Source organism: Plectropomus leopardus, chromosome 11 (assembly GCF_008729295.1).
Source record: "Plectropomus leopardus isolate mb chromosome 11, YSFRI_Pleo_2.0, whole genome shotgun sequence".
In the NCBI taxonomy this organism is placed as follows: Eukaryota; Metazoa; Chordata; class Actinopteri; order Perciformes; family Serranidae; genus Plectropomus; species Plectropomus leopardus.
This window is the reverse complement of record NC_056473.1, coordinates 22,116,848-22,141,732: the sequence shown is the minus strand read 5'-3', so window position 1 is coordinate 22,141,732 and position 24,885 is coordinate 22,116,848. Positions and strand designations below refer to the sequence as shown.

Sequence of the window (24,885 nt, the reverse complement as noted above, 5' to 3'; positions counted from 1 at the left end):
GAATGGGGAGAAGAAGGAAGCTGGCATCGATAGACATTTTTCATAAAGTGGTCGCCGGCTCGTAAATGTCTTTTTAATATTTGTTTGTATTTTGATGCTGGATGTATGTCGCTGAGCCCGAACCGGAGGAGTAGGTGAAGATGTGGACATATTGAAAGAAAAGGTTCAAGTTTCATGTAGTTTTTTTTTTTTTTTTCGGGAGTCAAAGCGTGGAGGTTTGCGTCAGCGAGGCTGTGGACACAAAGCCGACCCAGCCTCAACCAGACTCCGCGTTCATATCACGAGATTTTGCAGATTTTACGCGCACCACCGATACGAGCTCTCATTGTTTTAATGGAAAAGCCTGCAGTGTGAAGAGTCGTTAACCCTGCCCCACGGAAACTACACCGAGAGGGACAACCGGAGGAGGAGGAGGAGGAGGAGGAGGAGGGGAGACTGGGAAGAAACGACAGGAAGGATAGACAGAAAGGTGCTGGAGGAGTGGGAGAGGACTGCAAAAAGCAACTCCGGTGTTGTTCCGCGTTTGTTTGTTCTGCAGGGAAGAGACACACACGGCGGGGTTTGTTTCTTTCGGGTTGCGACTAAAAGCTGAAACACCGTCAATTCTGGATTTCTTTATCCGCTTCCTGTCGTCCAGGATGAGGTTTAAACGGAACGGGTCGTATACGTTAAATAGGTAAGAGGCTGTGGTAACTTGATAATGTGTTATCCATGTGGAGAGGAGGAGGGAGGGGGACAGCACGTTTTCTTGTATGCTTAGCTCATAAATCTGTTCACTTTCTCTGTGGCTTATGGTGACTTTATTGTCTCTTTATTGCATTTTGTGGTATGTTCTATGGTATCTCTGCTATAATGCTAAAGTAGACTTCTTTATTGCAGTTCTGCATACAAATAAGCTGCAATATTACCATCGAGGTTTTTTTTTTTTTAATGTGATCTATATTAAGATCTTTTGAGGCACCAGAGGAGAAAAATCAAGGCAAGGCAGCTTTATTGATATAGCACATTTCATACAACAGGGCAATTCAAAGCGCACCCCAGAACAATAAAATGTAAAACATTAAAGGATAGAGACTTAAAATAAAGGAGTAAAGAGAAAATATATAAAAGGTACTAAATTATTTAAAATCACCATTAAAAGTAGCAAAAGTGCAGACAAGAGGTGTAAAGATTAAAAGATCATTTAAAATGATTTAAATGAAGTTTAAAAATATTACTTCATTAGCAGTGACTACAAAGAGGACAGTTTTTAGCTTTGACTTAAAAATGGTCAGAGTTGGGGCTTGTCTAACATCATCTGGGATTTTTTTCCAGGTTTGTGCTTCATGATAACAAAACGCTGCTTCACCATGTTTAGTTCGAACTCTTTGGATAGTCACTAAACCAGCCCCAGATGTCCTGAGGGTCCTAGAAGGTTCATATGTCAAAATCATGTCAGAGATATGTTTGGCCGCTGAGCCACAGAGTGATTTATAGACAAGCCAGTGTAAAGGTTTTAGACGTTGAGTAATTTGGTCTTATTTTGTAGTTTTTGCCAGGACCCTAGCAGTGGCATTCTGCATGAGTTTAAATTGCTGAACAGCTTGTTTTGAAAGGCCTACAAACAGATTGTTGCAGTAATCTAATCTACTGGGAAATCACTGTGAAACTTTAAGTTGCAGTTATTTATAATTGCAAACATAAAATATTATGCCACGTTTCTTTCAGTTTTGAAGACAGGCTGCAAGAAAAAATCTTTCTTCAGACTTGATCATGGCTAATCAGACATTGATATCATGTCAGTTCCTCTCGAGGGTCTCCTGATTTCATTGTGGCGCCCACGTGTAGTCCAGTCTGTGAGGTTGGATCGGGAGAAACCTGTCTGTCTTGCTTTAAGGGGTTGGGCTCCCTCTTTTGTTTCCTCTCTTCCATTATGGAAAAGAGCAAAATGATCTCTCCCATCTCCCTTCCTCTTAATCTTTCTCTCTCCTTCCCCTCCACAGAAATGCCCCCCTCATACTATGCCATCACCTAGCAACTTTGTATGTGTTTGCGTGTAGCAGTGTGAATGATGTGCGCTGTGTGTGTCTGCCTCTTTTCCCCTAACCCACTTTCCCTTGACATGATTGCTACGGCCTCTATTCATATCCTGGCGTTACTAAACCCGATCACGAGTTGGGTCTTTCCCTGCCCAGTGGTTCGGTCTCTCTTTCCTCATTGTGTTATCTCTCCAAGTCACAAGTTTATGAGAAAAAAATCTTTCTTTGTCTACCATGATGTGCCAAACAAGTCAGACGTCTTGCTTTAATGTTTGTCTGGATTTTATGATAAGGACCGAAAGTTTGAGGAAGTACACACACAAACACACCAGGCGACCCACACGAACTCGCTCATATTGTTGAAAGTGACAGTTAATTCAATGGCAGTTTCACTTCTCAAAGTTTCCCTCTGGCACTCCTTTTCCCGTTGGCCTTGTAACATGGCATTTGGCCTTCCGCTGTTCTTGACACACACATACAAAACCCACATCCTGACTTTTAGGTACTGAAACACAAAGGGAACTAATGAGTGCCAAACACCCACTTCATCACACAGCCCAAAATGTGAGAACGATGTTATCGCTTTATACCCCTCCTCCCTCTATCCCCTTTTCTGTTTTCACTCAGGAAGTCTGTGAAAGAACAGTGTGCTGCCCCCCCCCCCCTCCATTGTGTGAGAGATGGTGTGCATTCTCGTGTGTGTGTGCAGGTGAGAGGGATGAGGTAATTAAACAGTGAAAGAGGAGGCCTGTTAGCTGCAGCTCCTGGTGACAGTCCTCCAGAGAGAAGGAAGAGGAGGAGGAGGAGGAGGTGTTGGAGGAGGGATGACGTCATGAGATGTAGAAGTGCTTCAGCTGGCTGCTGCAGTCCGTCTTTGTCATCTTTTATCTCAAAAAGAACAGGAGCAGAGAGGAGAAGCAGAGGGAGGGCGGACAGTGCTGTCCTGCAGTGTTGTCTGAAGTTGTGTATGGCGGCGTTAGGTGAAAATATCCACCAGCCCTGGCTACTGTTGAATCCATCTGACTGTTCAGGAGCCCTTTGATAAGTCTGTGACAGAATAGGAACAGAATCGTCCCCCTGTGGTCGCTACACAACTGCCATCTTCTGAAGGGGACTGTCGTCTCAGCCTCTGTTTTCTCTGTCTTTTTCCTCGGCAAGCTGCAGTGATTTGTTTCCTCTGAACAGAGCGGAGTCGGCCTGTTTGACATTGAGCGTCAGTGTTCAGCGGTGTCGGCTGCCTTCGTCACGGTCGGCTAATCCTGTGTCTGACTGCAGCCTTCGATTACAGCACCACACACACCTGACCACTGCAGTCGTTTTTTAAAGCGTCCATGTGTTTCTTTTGATGTGTAAAGAAGCATAAACCAGGGGGCAAGAGAAAGTGGTTGCTTTTGTTGAATGATGCAGGGAAAAGTGGAGAGAGATGTAACAAGGCCCACGATTCATCCTTTGTCCTTCACCTTATTTGCCCACACCATAACACGAGTACTCTGCAGTGATTGGCTTGCTTCCTGGGGGCTTGTCTCTGCACTAGCCCCTCCCATCCCATACCTCTGCATCATTTGTGTGAATGAAGACTCACGGTTATTATATATGTGCACACCCCACGCTGCATGTGTGTTTACGTGTGCAGTTCCTCCTGAGTGTTGACTCAAGAGTTGACAATTAGCCATCTGCTGTTAGAATTTGGTTACATATCAGTTTGTGTGGAAAAGCATGAAGGCTGTCAACTTGCTGCACTGATTAACTTCCCAGAGAGGTTTGACAGGATTTGACGCAGATTGAGCAAACGGAGCGCGTGTTTTCGTCTGTGTGAGCGATGGGTGGAGATAGGATGTTTAGCCCTTGTTTAGGATGTATACAGATGGCTGAGATTGCTGTCTCCCACCCTCTCTGTCTCTCTGTCCATCTCTCTCTCTCTCTCCCTCCTGCAGTCCACCCTGTGCTGCCCAGCAGTCAGCAGTTTGTTTATGGGACTCTGTTTGCCAAGCTAATCTTCCCGCCTTTCAAGTGGGAGCCAGCAAGCGAACGAGAGAGAAAGAGAGAGAGAAAGGGAGAGAGCGAGAGAGAGAGAGAGAGAGAGAGAGAGAGGGAGGGAGAGAGAGTGCAAGAGTGTGAAAGTGAGTCAGGCAGTTGCAGTAGTTGGAAGGGAGAGAGAAAGAGAAACATGCTCAGAGAAGTGTGTCTGGATTTGTGAATCATGTTTTTGTTTTGAAAGTTTATTTCTGCGTGTTTGCTTGGCTGACTCCCTGATCTACCTGCGTGCGTCCGTCCACCCGTCCGTCTTGCGTGACCTGCGTTCAAGTCAGAGGCCGTTCCAGTAGCTGTACGATCACACAAGGTGCTATGCCGGAGCTGCTGCACCTGTAGCCGAGTTTGCAAGCGAGGAGACGGAGGAGGTGAAAGGGAGGAAGGGCGCTGTGGGTTGGAGCCTCGTCACCCCGGCTCTTGCTGCTTCTCCGCCGACTGGATGGGGGTTCTGGTGTGCTGCGACTGCTTCTTCTATCGGTAGTTAACCAAGTCACTATTCCTCTTTTTGTTTCCTCTCTTGACCTTTCCTTCCCCTTTACTTTTGTTGAGCATTATTGTTGTTTACATCATACTTTGCTTTTAAGAATCCTTCAGCTTACATTGTCAGACCTTGATTAATGTCTCCATCTGACCCCCCCCCCCCACCCCCCTCTTGTCTCCTTCTCATTCACTCTGCTGCTGCGGTTTTGTAGGAGACATTTGAGGACAGTGCTGCTTTAGCAGGCAGAGATTCTGCTGTAGTCAGACACAAGGGGAGTTTGACTTGTGGGAGGGGAGGAGGAGGGAGGGAGTTGAGGACAGAGGGACAGCGATGGCACACAGCCATCCTCCTATAGCTGGCTGAAGGGGAGGTGTGTTACACTGCTGGTTACAGGGTTTGCGAGGAGGGAAGGTTAAGGCTAGTTGAAGTGAAATGGCATGCAGCCGTAAGTCAGCTAGTCAGTCAGGCTTGCCCAACTTTTCCGCTCATCCTCCTGTGTGCCCCTTTGGCTGTGCAGCACTGTTTGTTTGGACACAGTGTTCCCTTGCAAGGGGGCAGGGAGGTGCTTGTTCTTTTTTTTCTGTTTTTGTTGTTTGCAGAGCATTGACTGAACAGACTTTGCTCTTTTTCTCTGGTTATTACTACCTGAATTTACCCTCCGTTTTGATCCCTACCTGCAGCAACTGTCATGTGCTAGAGAGCCCATGCACTCGTATAGCTGGACGTTGTGTTTGAGAGAAAGGCTTGATGATTTAGGTTCGGCTCTCTGGCAGTCAGAGCAGAAAGGATCTGGTTCCCCTCTCTTGTGGTTGTGGGGTTAGCCAGCCTGAGCCTGCCTTAACTGCTGTATAAAGTCTAAAAATAACCTCTCTAAGGAGCATTTTGATGGTGAGGGTAAAATTGTAGCTTTAGCACAGACACACACAGCACAGCTGGATTAGATTAGGCCTTGCTGTGAATCAGAACTTTGTTTACACTTCACTGCTGCTCTTAACATGAATAACGGCCTGCCATTTATGTGTATCTGTGTGTGTCTGTCATGTATCTGCGAGGCCGCACATGTGTTATTTATGGTAGTTCTCAGTGAGATACACACAGAAGCCTTGTGAAGGCAGATGCTTGTGCCAGGAGTACTTATACTCCTTTCTCCCCCAGTTGTGATTGGGGCAGGGGTGGGACCTGGAGAGTGCGTTGAAGTTTCATGGGCTCATTAAGTCAAAATGTGCCGTCACATCTATTTTTAGCATTTCCTCTCCCCTGGCGCCTCCGTCAGCCAATCAGGCGGCGTAGCAGTGATGTTATATGGCTTGATTGATGTGTGTTTTTGCAGGCACACCCATCCAAACAGGTCCTCGTTGACCTCGGGCCGGGCCAGCCCTCTGTCCCCTGGGCTCCGGTGTCTCAGCTTTCAACAGTAGCATTGTGTGGAGTAGAAAGTGCCTGCCAGCACTCAGTCAAACGGCGTCAACTCTAATGTTGGTCATCCTGTTCAGATTGAAGCAATTGAACAGTCTGTCATTGTGTGACGTGAAATAAAATAAAATGGAATTGGCCTTTATTTAGCAGCCTATTTGTATGTTTCTTTTGCACAGTCAGGAATAAAGTGTTTTATGTCCGTTGAATTTAAGCAGGATTCAGATTAAGAAATTTAGTCAACAAATTCAGCCTACAATACTATCATAAATAAATGAAGATTGTTAGAAGCATTTTTCTCATCATACGCATATTAACACATCAAATGACATTATCTGAGCACCTGTTTAAAGGAAATGTTAGACATTTTGAAAGTATGCTTTTTTGCTGAGATTTAAATGAAAAGTCATACAATCAATCAGTGCCACACTAATGAGTGAATGAAGAGGGAGTCAGCTGCCAGTTAGTTTATTTTAGCTTAGCATAAACACTTAATTCAGGAGGAACAGCTAACAAATAAGTGACACGTCATATCTCATTTGTTTCATATGTTGTTACAGGGTTAACTTGAAGAGTCTCTTTGGCAATAGAAGTGGTGATGGTATTGTCTAACATGTGTTCAGGGTTGTGACATTGTTTTAATCTCTGTCTGTTGACAGATTAACCAGTCTGGTTGGGATTTAAGTGTCAGTCTTTCTTTATAGAGACTGAGAAAAACATGTATTCTTCCAGTAACTAATTGATGACTATAAAAACGTTATAGGTGGGAAGGAAGTATGACATCGTGGTGGGCGTGCTAAAAGCCCCTTTGCCAGTGCGATGCAATGACAGGCTGGCAAATAATACCGCCTGTCTCCATTCAAACAGAACTCTCAGTATTATTAAAGATCTAGTTGGCACAGAGTATGAGAGAGAGACTAAATAAGTAAGAGATATAAAAATGGAGTAACCAACATAACATTTTCACTGGCCTCCATGCTGCTTTCTATTGTTTACTAACCTGTTTTTCCAGCTGATCAGTGACATTGAATGTGACACATAGGGAAAAAAAAACAACAGAAAGGCATACTCGTCTGTTGTCGAGCAATTTCATGGTCTAATGGCAATAGGAAAGCATCCTATCGCATTTCTTAAATAAAACAAACATTAAATAATAGTGCATACATGCACTAATTTTGATGGAAAAGGGGTACAAGAAAACACACACAAAGTACCCAGGTTGTAATCTCTATCTATGTAGATTGTCACATGTGAATGTGTTCTCACACACAACAGCAACTTTGCTGGATCAATTTTCCAGGGCCTCCTCCAACACAACAGTCCCGAGGCAACAACCACAGTTTGAGTTGAATCCTGGGTCAAGTTCTTATTCATCATTAGTCCATTTTCTACCCAACACGCGCACACACACACACACACACACACACAAAAAATAACGTCAAAAGCTGTGGCCATCATTTCTCCATGCACAATTGCAGTATGAATGAGAAAATCCAATGTTCCCCTCCGTTATGAGGTTTAATGTTTCTGTACCCGTATGTATTGCTGTTGATGTGTTGCTGGAGAGCAGGCACATTTAGACCTGGAGACTCCATCACATGACAGAAGCGTGCGTGTGTGTGTGTGTGTGTGTGTGTATTTGCTCTTAGTGCATCAGCTGGTAAACTTCATGATGTGTGGTGGTGTGGAACAATAGTTCTGAGTGTATCATCCTACTGTGTGTGTTTTATTAGCAGAGCAGGCCATACTGTTTTCCATGTGTCTCTCGTTAGGCTATCTTTGGCAGGCCTGGCTGTCTCCACAGAGCTGAGGCGTGCAGCTCAACAAGGACACTATTCTCCACCAACAAACCCCACTCTCGCTCCCTTCAGCCCAGCAGACTCCTTCCTCGCGTGCCTGACAGTCACTCAGATGGGGCTGAATTGAAGCTTAAAATGCTCCAGTCTTTGAGGAAAGTTGGGCTGCTTAAGCTAGCTAAATCATTTTCAGTTAAAAACTTAGCCTGGAGGAATTGGACGCCATCATTTCCTGTGGCTGTTGCACTATATAATCAAGCTGTTTTGTTATTCTGGCAAGATGTTTAACTGAACAGCAACATAAATCCTTTCATTTTTAAAAGAAAGTTTGATGGTCGGTTGAAAATCAATTTCTTGAAAAGAACTCTTTGAAAAGTATTGTTCTGCTAAATTTTGATTCTGCTTTGTTTCTCTTGTAACCCAACTTGCTGGTATTATAATCAAACATTATACCACCCAAACTGCACCTAAACAAATGGGGCATGCAGTCCAAAAATCAACCAGCAGGATTCAGTGGTACTTGCTGCACTGATATAATAGACACTCCCTATTACTCATCATTAAGCTAATGGCTGCACTCGGATGTGCACACGTCAGAACTTGCGTCAGTACAGTTTAGATCTGTTAATAACCTCTCTGGTGTGGATCTTTGTTTTTGGATTTCCTCCCCTAGTTACCCTAGATCTGGGAGCTTGAGGAGGCTTTCACATCAGGGACTCAGGTCCAGATTCCAGTACAGTTTACCCCAAAGTGTGGTTAATTTGATTAGTGTGAACACTACTTTGCTCAGGCACAGTATGCCGATCCGTGCCCGAGTCCACTTCGTACTTGTGCATGGTACAAATCAATAGTTCCGACATGAAAATGCCCTGAATGACTTATTCAGTAATTATAAGGAACAGATAAACCCTGCCCAAGGTGTCTCATTCACTTGATCCTGTCAGGACACTAGCTGCTGGTCAGTGACATACAGTATACAAGGTTTGTCAGTCTTGTCTTGACTGTCCTTCTCTACTTTCACCTGCCCTCCAGTCACTGCGGAGGGCAGACCTCACACACGGGGCCAGTTACATAACACAGACTGTGTGTGTGTGTGTGTGTGTGTGTGTGCACGTGTGTTTTCAGGAGCAGTCTAGTCCTGCTGGCTCAGGAGATGGAGAAAGAGATGGCCTTGCACTAACCTTACCTCCACATTTAGATCCACACAGTCAGCATGCACGCATACGCAGCCCCGCACATGCTATAATACAAAAGCACTGGACGTCTTTGCAGCTCCTAAAACAACTTAATTAAGGTAAACATATTCAGAAAAGTGAGCCGTAATAGATGTTTAGGACACCTAATCAGTGCTGATCAGCAGAGTAAAAGTTGTCTTTTGTGAGTCAGCAGGTGCCCTGTACGCATGGAAAAACTCACAGCTGCTCGGTGGCTTAATTGGCAAGTGGAGAATGGCTTCATTGTGCTTGGCTCAGTTTGAAGGTTGGTCAGGTGGCCGGAAAAGGTTTAGACAGAATTCTGTATCAAAACAACGGGCCTGGAGGAGTTTTGTATGTGCTGTAAAGGTAGCAGGGAAGTTGGATGTAGCAGTTGTTGCAGCAGCAGCCCACAGTTTCACAGTGCTGCCTCTGGGAATGGGAGGCCCATTTGAAAGGGAGACAGGAAGTAGCTGGGCGCCTCACTTCCTGTTTGTCGTGTTTATACCAAGTGAGAGGGAGAGGGAGGGGTGGTGCAGCCTAATTGAACGGAGAAGGTGGTGGTGAGTAGGTAACACCTTCCTTATTCGCTCTTTGTTTCAAACTAAAACACACACACACACACACACACACTTCCCTGCATAGCTGTGTAATTGCCTCTGTGCTGCAGTGCCTTTGGCAGCTATGCCCCCTCATTTGTTTCAATTATCTACCATCTGACATGGCGCTGTTACCAAGGATAGACAGAAGAGGAAGGCAAGAAAAAAACAGACAAGGAAAGTTTCAAGCAGCCTGAAGAAACACAGCTTTATTATGTGCAGATTGTCGTATTTCACACATTGAAAGCGCAGCTGGATCCTGCTTACGTCATGTTCAGATTCGTGAGTCACACACATTTAACTGTCGTTGTGAGACTATCTTTAATCAGAGTGTAGCAGTGGTGAAGAGGCTGCTCGAGAGTGAGCAGGGAAGCTGCACAGTGCTGACTCCAGCATGTTCTGAGGTGACGTCCGTAACATTTATTATGTTCGCTTGCAGAACTTGGAGGCTGCCGACCAAACGAGGACAAACCTCAAATACCCTTTTGTATTACTGGAGCTCCTCTGATCCCTTCCAATGTGTTATCACCTTCAGTTGCAGACTCCATTGTTAAAGTCTTGTGTTGCAGACAGATGTGCACACTGCACTAGCAACCCTCCCATCCCCCTCTAGGGGAGATGATGTCACTGCATAAGCTCCTCTTCTCAGGTGGGAGTCAGTTACTCCTCTAAGCCAATCAGAGGCTTGTTTACACCTGAATCCCCTGGCGAGAAGACACACACACGCTCAACTTCATAGTGTTAAGAGCCGCTGATCTCATCTGCTCATAAAAAGGGTCAGATTTTATTGTTCCCGCCACAGCCTCATCTTTTACCGTAGGAGGTATTACATCTGTGGAGGGCGGAGGAAAATGTGAACATCAGCATGTCAGTGCACTGGAGGGGCACACACAAGTCCCTGCTCTCGCTGCTCCAAGGACATCTATTGATTTGACCTCTCTTGTGTCTCCTTTCTATCTCTTTTATTTTCCCATTCTGACACCGGCAGCAGCTGCCGACACCCACTTCCTTTGCTCGCTCATTGATGCGCCATCTGTAGACAACAGGCATGCTTTTTGTTTGGTAGCATATGTGACGGTGAGGATGTGGAAAAAGTCGGCCCGTGTACACATAATAGTATTGTTTCCCTCGTGTGTGATAAGATTGTGTATTTGTGCATCTTTTCCCCCTCAGCAGACTGACACAGGACATGCTCAGGACATGATGTTTCCTCCATGTAAGTCACTGACGAAGGGCAGGGCTTCGCTGTGGTTTCACTGTCATCTCAACAATGCCCTCAAGGGGCAAAACATGCATGGCTTTATCCAGGAATTTCCATAACATTTGCTGCCTCTTCTCTTTGTCTAAGCATCCCCTTTGCTCCCTAGTACGCCCCTTCCTCTCCTCTGTTGTGGCCCAGACACATAAACACATGACGCCATCGCAGCGTCTCACCTAACAACAAAGCTCCGCCTTTGCCGTCTTTCGAAGACATACACACTGTGTGTTTTCCCCTCGAATAGTCCCCTGAGACTGATATTTACTGACATCTCTACATGATCTGCTGTCATAGCTAATTACCAGAATACTATAAAAAGTTAATCTCAGCCCGCAGCCCCTGTGTGTCGTCGGCACTCTGTGTGATGGGACTTGTTGTGGGCTAACTATCACTGCTCCTTGTTTTTTAACTGTTGTGTGGTTGCAGTGTTATTGTTGTTGTGGGTGGATATCCATGAGGGGCAGCGCTGGTGGATAAATCATGCCCGCATGCCTGACAAGTATCTTTGTTAGAGAGATCGGACGTCACCTGTGTTGCTACCTGCCACACACACACACACACACTAACATAGGAACTGTGTACACCTCGAAGCTGGTTAGAGGTTTAAATACACACACCAACTTCCTATAGGGAGCTCCAACTCACTCATATTTTCCACCAGGTTGTTTTTTTGGTTTTTTAATCTCTTGGCCTCCTTGAGTCACATGCTTGTCTTCATCTCTTTGCCCAATCCCGGGTGTGACCGCTTCCTGCGCCTTCATCCCCTGTGTTAATCAAGCTCACACAATGGACCAGAGTTTCCTCTGTTAATCAGATGGTGGCGAGATCTCGTCTAGTCATCAGGAGATGAGGTGTTTTTGTTTGTCTTCTTAGGATTTGGGGGTAAATTATCATTATTAAAAAGAAAGAGGTTCTATTTTCTTAAATTTTTAAGATGCTGTCCTCTGTTTTTACTTATTACTTATAAGTAAAAACAAGTTAAAACAAGTTAAGTTTTTACTTATTACTTATTTACTTATAAGCCCCTGAGTCATTACTATTTAAAAACAGGATGCACTCTGGAGCGGTGTTTTTAAATTGGATTAAAGATAATATATGTTAGTGTATTTGATTATTGTTTTTAATCAAGCACCTTGTGAACTGTGATACTCAGAGAGAATGTGTAAGCAGCACTAATTATTTTTTGCACCTCTCATTGGTGTGTGTGTGTGTGTGTGTGTGTGTGTGTGTGTGTGTGTGTGTGTGTGTGTGTGTGTGTGTGTGTGTGTGTGTGGGCAGGGAGGCACTGGCTGTTCTCTTCTGTGAAAATGTCCTTGTTCTCTCTGTTTGACCGTGCGGTTGTTGTGATAAGCAGAGCAGCAGATGTGAGTTGGCTGTTTTGAAAGCCGACCAGAGTCTCGGAGAGCCTCTGCCGCTTTGACGACTCCAGCGATGCTCTCCCTAGATAATGGCTACTGTATGAAATGCTCGGGATCTGATGGACACATCATGTTCGCACACTCACATCTGCCGGGAACAGTGTCATTGAGGTGGTGCATGGACACGAGTGTTTTCTAAGAAGCCCACGTCATTAACAGAGATGAGATTTGAAGGAAATCTGACAGTTGAGGAGGGCCAACACAGGAGATGGGGACTAAATTAACTTTCATCATTAAGGAAACAACATTGCTATAAATGTATTAAATGTATTAAGAGTTTGTCTTCTAGTTTCCTTGTTTTTCTTCATTGTTTGTAAGTGTGTTTACAGCAGGTACTGTTGCATATACAGAGAGTTCTGATTTTTAAAAACCTGCTCCCGAACCGGAACCGCAACTGCTCTGCTGCCTGTGCATGCAACCAATTAATCCACATGACCTGACCCACAGACACAACATCCACCGCCCGACCTAAAACCACAAATCCTATAATAACAATGTGCTGTGCAAATAATTGGGTAAGGCAGCACGTCTTGAGTGATCATTTTGGGGCATGTCATGCATGTGAAACTAAGATATTATATTTTTAACTAAAGGTATTTCAGGAAATACTTAAAAAAACATTTTATTGCATATTCTTACACTATTGAGCAACACATTTCCATAGTTTACATGCCTGTCAGTACACACCTGATAGAAGCGACGCTCATATTCTAGCTGGCACAGAAGTTGGAGCAGACACACAAAAACAGCATTCAGAGGATAAAACCTAAAAAAATTTTTAAATGATTATATCCTCTAAATATTAATATATTTATCATTCAACACCTGCAATCTGATCTGTTCTTTTTTTCACCCAGAACTTAACCCGGAAAAGAAATGAAGAAAAAACATCTTCGAACCACCTTTTTCGTGGGTTACCCCATATTGTTATTTTTCTAAATATTTTAATTAAACTCTATTTATTAGTAAATTAATAAATAGACAAATAATAAATACTCTATTAAACTTTTTCCTTAGTCGATGTGAGGCTCTAAGGACAGAGGGATGTTGTATGCTGTAAAGCCCTCTGAGGCAAATTGAGTTTTGTGAAAATAGCTTTATAAATAAAATTGAATTGAATATATTGCCCACCTCTATTTAGACCTGGTTATGAAGTTCCATGTTTTCAGGGTTAAAGAGCAAACAGGGCGAAATAACTTGAACACCAACTTCGCTGTTAGCTCACACACCTGACAGTCAGATGCAGTTGTGCTGTCTGCTCATGCAGGAAATGGAGACCTTTGCCCTGGGAAAGGGGTCCCCTAAACCTCTCCTTTGATCCCTCATCTCTGCTTGTTATTGTTTGTATCTCAGGCGCTGAGTGAATGCAGGCTCCGTGCACGGGTTATGTAATATACCTAGAAACAGCTTGCTGTGCGTTAAGGCGCGGGCTAATGCAATTTGACTTGTGCTCTTTAGGCAGCATGTTGATCCTATCAGCTGGTTTTTAAATCATTATCGTTTCTGCTGACGTAATGACTTCTTTGATTTGGATTCAGGTTGACCTCGGCATGATGCTGTGTCATACCTGTCTTTATGTAATAAAGATTTCAAACATTTCTGGCATAGCTGCCTCATTTCATTGGCCACGCTCTGTTTGAATCGGAGAGTGATATATGTCGACACGGTCACTCAAGCAGAGATGTCTGCTCAACATCAATCAGTCACTCATTTCCCACTGTAGTGCAATTTGAGTAATTGGCGCTGATGGCCCGACAAACCTACTTAAGCGTCCATGATAAAGGGACATTCTGTACATTTAAGCCCATGTGTGTGAGCCTGTTTCGGGAAGCGCTATAGGCTCCATCCACATTCCCCTCGGTAGGAAATCTGTGACTAAATGCCCTCACTTAGGAGTTAATGAGCTGCATCAGGGCGGGCAAGACTTGGAGCAGAAAACAGAAAGCCACCCAAACTGTGTCCATAAACCCCACACCCTCCTCTTTATCTCTGCATCATTTGCTTTTAAGACCTACCAAAAGCCCCCACAGTGCTGTCTTTGTGTGCTCTGCTTCTGACCCATCGTCTCAAGACCCCCTTGTAGACTTTGCAGTTCAACTATTTTGTAGCAGCGTTTGATGTGTCTGAATTTTTGCCTCACCGTCTGGCCTGTCGGAGCTGTTGTTCAGTGTGAGTGTGTTGTATATTTTCCACTCTGATCTACTCTTTGCTGCTTGCTTCTCCTTAGACACACTTGGAAATCTACCCTGACATTGCTCTCTGGTTTTGTTGTTTTTTTATTTTTATTTTTTCTCCTTCAGACCATGAAAAGAGCAGTTTGTTAATCCTGAAGCCCCATCCTGTGCAAATATGGGCGCTACCCAAATCCTTTTCCCGGCACCTCCTCTTCGTTACGTCCATATATCCCTGTATTCCATGATGGTCTTTCTCCTCCATCCAGCCCCCTCCACCTTATTCTCTGCTGCTCTCACACTCACTCATTCATACACAGACTACCTCTTGTGCTCCTGAGCAAACAGAAGCATATGTTTGGCCAAAGCTCCCTAAGCACCCCTTCTTTACGTCACAAACCCCCATCATCTCTCCGCCAACTCTCACCTGTATTTTTTAGAGTTTCACACTTTGCTTTCTCTGATGTTCTTTGTGTTACTCAGCAGCACCAGTAGTGGAAAGTAACTCATTAAGTTTTACAGTCTTCAAAGGATGCTGGCGTCTATAAAGTCAGCATAGTGCTGGTTTGGTCTCAAGTGTCACACACACACACACACACACACATACTGCATCCACGCCCTTATTATAAAACCTGGGATGGAAAAGTGGAATGGAAAACTCAGTCTAGCTTTGAGGTTGTGTAAGTTTCAGACAGTGTCTGCAGTGAGAGGCCTTTTCCAAGTGTGGGTACTGTTTGTAGTGATGAAGTTCACTCTCAGCTTTTATCTTATTCAAATGCAAAAAGAAAGAGTTTTCATTGCATTTTCAACTTCTCTCCAGGGCCAGGTTGCTGCTCTTAAGGTCTCAAAATGTACCTTCCCTTACTTGATGTTAAAAGTATGCCCACCTACATCCTTTTCCAGTAGGTGGCAGTGTTGTTACTCACACCTGCATTGTCTTTTGATGACCGTGTCTGTGTCTGTGTATGAGTGTGCGCCACACATAAAACAAGGAATGTTCCTCTCTCTCAACCCCGGCACTAAAGCCAAACTCTGCACTCTGTTGTGTTACACTGTAATCTGTTAGTAATGTTTTGGTTTGGTTCAGAAATGTTCAGAATTTTATCTGCAGTTGGGTGATCAGCAGATTTAGTGTATGTGTGTGTGCGTGTGTCCTTACTTCAGTGCCAAGGTTATCGTAATCTTCCCAGAAAAAGCCACATTCTTTTCCTTTTTTGAGGTTTATTACAGTTCTGGGAAGACTTGCAGCCTTCAATTACCTTTTCTGTTTCCTCTAGCAATGCATAAGAGCATAACACATGCACACCTACACTTATATGCAAGTATAATATTTCATATATCATGACAGCCATCAGTTTGAGCATCCAGCATTTTAGATGAGTAGTCTTTAAAGTACTCTGTAAAATGGTTATATGAACAAATCCAATTCCACGACAAGTACTGATAAAGATCATGTGATGTGATCAAAAACTACAGAACAACTACTAAATGGACCATGTGGTGAGATTGTTTTTCTCTAATCCTGTCTCCAAAGTCAGGAATGAACTTGGACTGTGAGGACATAAGTGGCACTCACATTATCTTGAATCCTCTTACGACCTGGTTCCCTCATCTTCTGTCATATGGTAGAAATAATTATATAAGTGCGCAGTGCACCCACTTCCCCATACTGTCTCTGTGCCTCACTCCCCTTTGTCATGTGACTCATCTCATGACTTTGATGGAGCAACCTTAGCAGGACAGAAAGCCTAATTACCATTCCCCTTAAACCCGCTGGCCTGTGGACAAAGTCACATTCTGGCCATGCTGTAAACACCTGTGATGCCGCAGCATGTCACAGGTTACTCTAGAGGTCAGCCAACTCACCTGCCTCTTCCCCCTTGACCGTTAATCTGTAACCTCATCAGTTCCTTCACCATTATGTCTTAGCTGACCTTGCACCTGAGCCTTGGGGCTCATAGCTCTGTGTGTGTGTGTGTATGTGTGTGTGTGTGTGTGTGTGCTCTTACACTTGACAGACAGGTGTTTGGCTGCCCAGGTGGCGAATTATGGGATAGATAGAGACTCTCCCCTGTTAAGGAATGTAGGGAGGAGGAGTGCAGCAGGCAGCCAGGGCATGCTGTGACAACCTCCTACACCGAGCCAAACTTTTTCACTCCTCTCCTCTCATCCTAACTTCTGTTATTACTGTCGTTTACTCTCAATTTTCTGTTTTGTTTTTTACTTCCCTGCTCCTCCAGTGCCCTCTCCTCATCCCTCTCAGTTAACTAACTGCTCCCCCTTTCTCACTTCCTTCCTCCTCATCTGTTGCCCTCTCCCATTTCATCCTTTCTCTCCTCTTCATATTCCATTCTGGCCCATTCCTGCTGATATGATAGTGGCTAATCTAAGCAGTATCCATGGAGATGGTGATTTATAAACGTCTGGACATGCGTCTGGTATTTCTCATCTCCTGTCTTCCATCTTGCTTAAAGCTCTCTCTTCCTTCAGTCATAAACTAGTCAGAACATGGCCTCCTGTCTTTCAAACATACCTGGCGACTCTCTCTTCCCTTTTTGAAATGGCTCCAGTGCCAGAAAATATGCAGAAACGGTTTAGCATATCAAAATCCGATCTAACCTGATTTGTAATTGGATTATGAGTGCAGTGGCAATTAGGCAGTCGACTATTTCCCCTTTGTGCCATTGCTGCTGTTAAATGGAGCATGAAAAGAATATGTTTGCTCATGAAATGTACACATCTAACTCTCAAACAAGACATGCCAAGTCAAACCAAACTTTTTAGATCTCCTGCTCTTGACCTCCTTTAGTTCACAATTTGTGTAGTTTTCTTTCTCAGTTCTCCTCTTCCCTCCTTTGTTTAGCCAGGCTGTGTGTGCAGAGAGCGATGGCATGTCTTTGCATGCAGCCCTTCCCCTGCAGGAATGCAGAGCAAAGGAGAGATGAAGCCAGGGAGAAAAAGGGGCGCAAATGCAAAGAGAGAAATAGGACTTCAAGGCCTTAAAGGTGAAAATGAGTGAAAAGACTGAAGAAAAAACATTAATAACATATCTAAAATGCCACATATACTCTGTCAGGAATCTAACAGCTGTGATAATAGCACTGGTGTTGACTGCACAGTGTGTAAGACAGGAGTGTCCTTCAGAGAGGAGGCATGAGCACCTTATAGAGGCATGATAAGAAAAAGTCAAAAGGTTCAGCAAGTCTTTTGAGAACAGAGGTACGCTCATGCTTTCCAAGTTTGGTGATTTATAATTTGGCCCAGGTTTTGTCCTTTCATGCATAGACACACACTCAACAGTCACTACATATTGTTCAGACAACAGGATATGGATGATAAGAAGGTAAAGTCGGGCCTGGCCTGGCTGATTTGCCTTTTTAGGGATCAACTCATCAACTATATTTAAAGGAGAGGGTGGCAATTATTTTTTGCTGCAATTAAATATTTTTGCGTGGCAGCAGAAACAGCACTCTGTTGTCTAATTGATGAGGTGCTGGTTAGGTCGCTGGGTTCAGTGTGCAGAGTGTCTCCTGGCCCTGCTGACCTCTATCCGGGCCTATAGAAAACTCCCAGGCACTAAAGACCTTCAGTCTGCACTGTTTTCACTGGCTAAGACCTTACCTAAACATGCTACACCACTCCCACACACCCACAACGCAATGCCAACCGAAGGTCTTACAGAGCAACTTGGAGCTGCTCTTTTTCATTTATTCATTCTAGTTTTAACACGGTTGGCCGCCTGACCCGTCTGTCATTTTGAGTCTGGCGATGATTGGCTGGAGATCAGCTTTGGTAGGGCAGGGACTGAGCTGTTGCCAGGCCCCAAGGCGCATCTGCTGCGGTTGTGACTCATCTGCTGCTTGCCTGGAATCAGTGTTTTCTTAGTCTCAAATAGGTGGAATGTCCGCCGACTTTCAGACCCAACCTGTTGGGCCGGCCATCCATCTCTCTTGGCAGTGAAGAGACCGCTGCAGGGAAACACAGTTTGTCAAAAATGCCCTACTTATGCAGAAAGCTTTTAATGTTTTTATGTGCATGTTGGAGTAGCTTTAACAGTCCAGTGTCTCATTGATTTATCAGTCCAAAGTTTTGTTCTTGAGTGTTTAACACACCAGCATCACATATTTCTTTCAGTATGCAGTAGTTCTGCCTCCTAACTGGTGCTTTATAACGTCAGCACTATAATGATTTGAATAACTTACTTCTTTTTTTTCCACTGCAGTCTTTATTTTCCTCTTGTTATCTGTTGGCCTGATCAGATATTGCTGTAGTCTTTTCTCATCAGGGTAAGACATGACACATCCATCAGTCACAAGACCAGTGACGTTGCAGCGTTTCCATAAACTGACTTTATCTCTCCTCCTCCCCTCTTTTTAATGAGGGATGTGTTTTCTAATCAAATCTGGGCCTTTGTCTGTATCTCCAGGGCGGTTGTCTTTTGATGAGGTTAGGATATTTGAAGCAGCTTGTTATTACTGATATACGTGTTTAGGCTACAAGGGTTCAGTCATTTAATTTGAAAATTTAAGATCTTTAATTCTCCTTAGAGTTCTTATGTAACCCTTTAAGTTTTAAACCTCAAGGTATTCCTCCCCCACAAACAGATGAGTATGTAGAACAGCTGGGGTATATGTAGTGCCAGTAAACATCTGGTTTTGTGAGAGCAGGTGGCAGATGAGTGATGCCATGTCTTGTCTGCTCAGTGGAAGGGAACTTTAAGTGTGACGTTAGCAGAGAAGAAAGAGTAAACCTCTGTCCCCCAGACGATGGTATGTGGCCGATGGTTTCCATTCACGTCAGACGTTGGTTGTGTAAGAGGGTCGAGCAGCTCAACGGCACCGACTGCTCTGTTAGCCTGGAGCTCACATAACACAACTAACTACAGGTGTGACTACATATTACCTGTTTAACCAAAGAAAAGGCAGCTTTGTGTTAACAGCATCCTGCTCTTTTTAACTGTCATGCCTGGCTTGTTAAAGCACATTAAAGTTCGGGACAAGCCCCAGTGATCTTGAATGGATGTCTTCTATTTTCAGTGACTGCACAGAGCCAATAGTTAGGAGCAAATTAATGGAAAGTTCCCTGAGCACGGGATTTCCATTCCAGCAGCACACTGCTTCCTCTTGGGTGGTCACAAGTAGCACATGAGTACTTCATATATTAACTGTAACAACAATTTTACTCTATAGTTAATCACATTACACTTTGTATACACTATATTCATTTAAGTCTATATGTTTGATACTGGTGCCAGTAGGGCTGCAACTAATGGTTATTGCCTTAAAAGATTAATCTGCCAGTTGTTTTCAGGATTAATCAATGAATTGTTTTGTCTATAAAATGCTAAAAAAAAAATGTGAAAAATGCTCATCAAAATCTTCCCAGAGCCCAAGGTGACGTCTTCAAATTGCTTCTTTTGTCCAACCAACGGTCCAAAACCCAAAGACTCCTCATTTATCATCGTAAATGACACAGAAAATCATTAAATTCTCACTGTTGGAATCAGTGGAGGCTGGAATCAGCGAATGTTTGACATTTCTGCTTGACAAATGAAACAATCGATTATCAAAATAGTTGGTGATGGATTTTCTTTTCATCGACCAATTGATAAATTGACTAATGATTACAGCTCTAGGTGCTGCTATGATACCAGAATATAGACACCGTAATTAGTTTTCTGATATGATACTTTAGTAATAAGAAACATTTTACAAAAAAAAACTTTGAGAGGCCAAATTCTCAAAAGTGTTGTCTGCAGCTGTACAAGAGATTTTTTTAAATAAACTAAAATAAAACTGGCAAGTTTTGGTTAAAATCAGAAACATTTTGATTAAAAAAAGGGGAAAGTTTAGAGGATTACAACACTGACCAGACTTTAGATAATGGTTTGCAGTACAGTTTCCAATACTCAGGGTTGCAGACATATTTCAGTTGCTATTAAAAAAAGTCGATTGACTTTTTATTATCAGCTAACTACTCTGACACCTGGTCACATGTTCCTGGTATCCAAGCTCTGGTACAGTTCAAGTTTGAAGCGATATACTGGCACCAGTTCTGGTTCTGATACTCAGCTATTACTAAAAAAACAAAAAAAAACGGACAAGGCACAGAAAGTATTGCAGCAAATCAGAGCTGCTGCCATTGCCGGCCTCAGAGCTCTGTTGTTGGCTTTCAGGCTTAGTGGCGCATTGAACAAATTACACCACTTGTCTAAAACTAATGTTCTCACCCCACTGTGCTGTCAAGTACCAAAATTTGGCACGATTGATTTAATGTAAATAGGTACCTGGGAGTACCTTAGTAATTTTGTCAGTACTCTAAAAGGTTCCTAACCCTAATGTGGACCCCCTGAACCAGCTCAGTCACTAGCCTGCTTACACAGACGCTGATTTAGTTGTTCACTTATTTGTGCGCGCTCACACACACTGTACCACACACACACACACGCCTACATATGGCATACCCCTCTCCCCTCCCTCTCTTTGCACTGCTCTCTGTATTGTTTATGGGCCAGGCAGGCTGATGCTATATTTAGCTGCAGGGGAAAAAGTCAGTGCCCTGTTCTCATCTCTCTCCCCTCACCCCCTGCTCCTCACCACTGCTACCACAGCAGGAGCCTCTCACTGGGCCCCTGAATCACCCAACTCCACCCACCAAACCCCAGTCCGGTGCGCAGAGGCGCCTGTCGGACCCTCTGTACCTTTGATTCTTCCAGATAATTTCTGTGAATCACATGGGGGCTTTTAAACATAAACAAGCGGCGCCTCAGAGGGTCCAACAGTCCACAGTAAACATGCTCCACCAGCATGTCTGCAGACACTTCACACACCTTTGCACGCACAAATTACACACTCCCATACATACACGTGTTTAAGCACAGTCCTCACATACAACACCCTCGCAATCTCTTTTATCGTCCTCACTCGTCTTCTTGCACCCACCCACATACAAGGAGTGCACATAGCTCCACAGATCCCATAGATTAGTGCGTCTTTGTGTGTGTTCATGCTGCAGCAGCCAGCCGGTCCAGTATTTCTCACATCTGCTGCTCCACCACGGCCGCACAAATTTTGGTCTGAGGAGACAGAGAGGAAAAACAGAGTTGTTGAAGAAGAAAGGGAGACAATGAGAGGGAGAGGCGAGTAAAACAAACCAAGAAAGGGAGGAGAATGTGTGAAGGGAGGAACAGAGGAGAGAATAAGAGAGGACATTTGTTGAGAGGCAGTAATTAGAGGGAAGAAGGGCGAGGGAATGATGGTGCCTTAACACTTGTTGTAATCTTCTCATGAGTCGCTCGACTCCCAAAGTTAATTTACACTTCATTTTGTACTTAGTTGTTGTTGGCTCAGCTTTTTGTTGACAATTTAATTAGAACTGTCGTTGTACTCTTCAGAATAAGTCCTTTATATAAAACGTCTAAAATTACAGTTATGAACAATTCCCTCACCCCACAGACACACACTGAAACTTCTTGATATTTCTGAGAATCTGCCTTTTGCTCTCAAACTGGCTTTGTTTGATTATCTCGTTGTTTTCTTAGCTTTGACATGTTTGAACGTGACATGACTGCTGCCAGCCTGTCATGGTTCGACTCCAGGTGAAGTTCAGAATCAACACAGGAATGTCGCCCTACAGTCTCTGCATGCACGCCGTGCTTAAACGGTTCTCACATAGAAAGAAGTGACGCACTGTGACAATAAACACACACACACTTTTAACTGCAAGTCATTTTTAAGCTCTGTCAAAGCAGTAAACCTGTTGTTGTTTTTTTGTTTTGTTTTGTTTTGGTTTTTTTTCTTTTTCCTCTTCTTGTTTCATATATTGACTTTTGTTTGTTTGTTTTTGTTAACTAATCAAACATTAAAAAAAAAAATATTTTTGGATATTAAAATATATTTTTAGCCAAAACTGGCAGATTACAATGACTTTTGCTCCTGTGAAAATATAGAAAAATATATATATATATATATATTATATATAAGAGTGTTTTGACAAACAATCTTAAATGTAGGTCCACAAACTAGCTTTTTTTTGTTTAAGCTTGAGCTTTTATTTAATGCTATATATTTTGGTCTAATAAACCAATACAGTAATTGCAACATTTTCTGTGGAGCTACTAATAATGTTGACTTTTATATCCTGTGCTGTCGTTGTAAAGTCATGTTTATGTAAACCTGTTTTATAGCAGGAATATAAAATGAAGCAACACCTTTTTGTTTAATTGTAGTCCCCAGTTAATAGCTGACCACCTGTTGCTACATTGTAACTACACTGAGGGGAGATGCGTGTACCACGTCCACATGGGCAGACATTGACGTCACCACAGCCCGCCCTTCGAGCCCTCTCCTCTCCGCTGATTGGATGACAGGAGGCAGAGAAGGAGGGCCTTCTGCAAAGACATGACAAAGTTTTTCTTTTTGCTGTGTAGTAAGTCAGCTTCAGACAGATCAAACCCTGGTTGTAAATCGGACAGACAACTTTTGAGTAATCTGGAGCGGTGATATTTTGACCCCATACCTTCATGTTTTAAACTATGGTCGGAGATTATTGCTCCTTTTCTGGAGATAAAACGGACATGCACTCTCAGAGAAACTCCAAAAACGGACTAAGTTGCAAAATGGTGCTTCAGGCAGTCGGAAAAGTGCTAAGGTAAAACTCCGTGCTTGTTTTAAACGTGACATTGTCGTGTTTGCGAAGTGGAGCTTTTAGTAAATATACCTTTTTATATATTTTTATGAGGCATGGACTGTTCGTGAGAATAATATATTACTTCTATTAATATGTCATGTAATGTTGCTTTCACTATACAAACCAGAAACTGTGAGTGTGTGTTTGTTTTTGTTTTACAATGTCGTATTTCTTCTTCAGCAGTTATTACAATTTTATAGACGTCCAGTGACTTTGACATAGATTATAATCTGAAAACGTGAGACTGCCCTGCCAAAGAGCACATGGAAAAGTCATTAGTTTATGTATAAGTCTGTTTCACTGCGCCTCTGTATCTCGGCCGGAAAGATAAGCATCTGTCTCCTCTCGGCAGTATAGCTGGTGTATTGGGACCCTCTGGTTCCGGGGTCACAGCAATTTACCAGCCGATGGTGGAAGACGACTAACCCAAATGCCTCATTCCTCCTCCTGCAGCTCTCATTAACGAGACTCAACAAGAGCAAGAGAAATGTGACACTGCCTCTTCATCTATGCTAATAAATTATTAAAGACGCCTGCTAACGTTTTAGCAAACGCATAGGAAAATTATTTTAAATCAGGGCTCCATTTTTCTTTAGCTTGATAGAAATGGATAAAGAGTAAAATGGTCAAAGTTGAGTATAATAATAATCCTGATTGAAACCTTTATCAGAGCATCTCATTCACACTGTAGGTTACAGTGTAATGCGAAAAGCAGGCGGAAATATGTTAAAGACATTATTTAGGGCTGCAGATGAACATCAGATTGCCCGGTGTTTTCTGTGACTGTTTAATAAAATGTGCTGGGTAAATACATTATTTTAGCCGCCACGTAAAGGCCACAGTGTGACCGAGCAGACATAAGACTTAAAGAATGCATGACCCAAATAGGAGTGTTAGCAGTGTGTTTATGTGTCATACAAAATGCCAGAAACAACAACCCCATTCATGATTAAACTCTGTGATGAATCAATACATTCAAGATGAAATACTACTGTCACAGCAGTTGTGAATAAGGCAGATATTACACCGAGTTTACGAATGTGTGTTTTTGTGTCACGTGAAGAAGACATTAGTGTGCTCCTCCAGGGGGACACTAGTCCTGTTATTAATGCTTTGATGAAGTTTCCTCTTACCTTTCAAGTCTGGTGACAGGTGTGTTTTCAAGCAAGAGCCCCAAGGGCACATGCCTCAAAACCTATTGTCGTCTGTGAAGATGTGGGGAGTGTTAATGAGGAATATATCCACCATCTTAAGATCTCTTAACAGATAATAAGCAGGATGTAATGGACGCAGCAGCAGAGAGTGTTATTGTGCAGTGTGTTTGTCTGTCGCAAGAGCTGTGACAGGTAGAGACAAGTTCTGCTGCTCCTTTTTTTTTTACGGGGAACTCAACTGCCATACCTACTGAAGAAATCAGCTGGTTAATAAGGAAGTGCGTCTTAAAGGTTATATGCCTGGAAGGAACAAAGGGGGGTTTTCCACAAATTTGACGTCTTGAGGAAAAACTGAACAAAAACACTTCATCAAAGTTAACAAGGATGCATAGTTTGGGGTTTTATTAGGGGGTGGTGGGCACTGTAGACCTGTTTATAGCTCCACTTTTAACCAGTTTCCCCCTCCAGTGAATGGTTGAATGCCCTTGGCTTGGATGCAGGTATGAATACTAGACTGTAAAAGATCGCTTTTAATGATCCAGTTCCCTGAGAGTGACTGTAGCCTTGTGTAATTCTGACCCCTTTTTTCAGAATTGTTAATTTCTTGCTTGTATTGCCTGCTTGAATAGTGTAGGGCCAAAACACAGTCTGTCTTTGTTTTACTG

At 43.3% G+C, this 24,885-nt stretch overlaps 1 protein-coding gene across 4 annotated transcripts in view; it reads left to right on the top strand.

Annotated features, from left to right (window-relative positions):
* The window catches only part of mob2a (MOB kinase activator 2a), a 71,508-nt gene that overhangs the window by 30,884 nt on the left and 15,739 nt on the right, over window positions 1-24,885 (top strand). Inside the window, exon 1 of one of the 4 annotated variants that reach the window (XM_042495655.1) lies at window positions 497-676. The exons of 1 other annotated variant lie outside the window; for it this stretch is intronic. In XM_042495655.1, coding sequence (XP_042351589.1) covers window positions 639-676 — 38 coding nt within the window. In that variant the 5' untranslated portion in view covers window positions 497-638. Of the gene's footprint in view, window positions 1-496; window positions 677-4,156; window positions 4,527-22,810; window positions 23,028-24,885 lie in introns of those variants that run through there. 2 more of the 4 variants (XM_042495654.1, XM_042495653.1) reach the window with 2 other exon arrangements.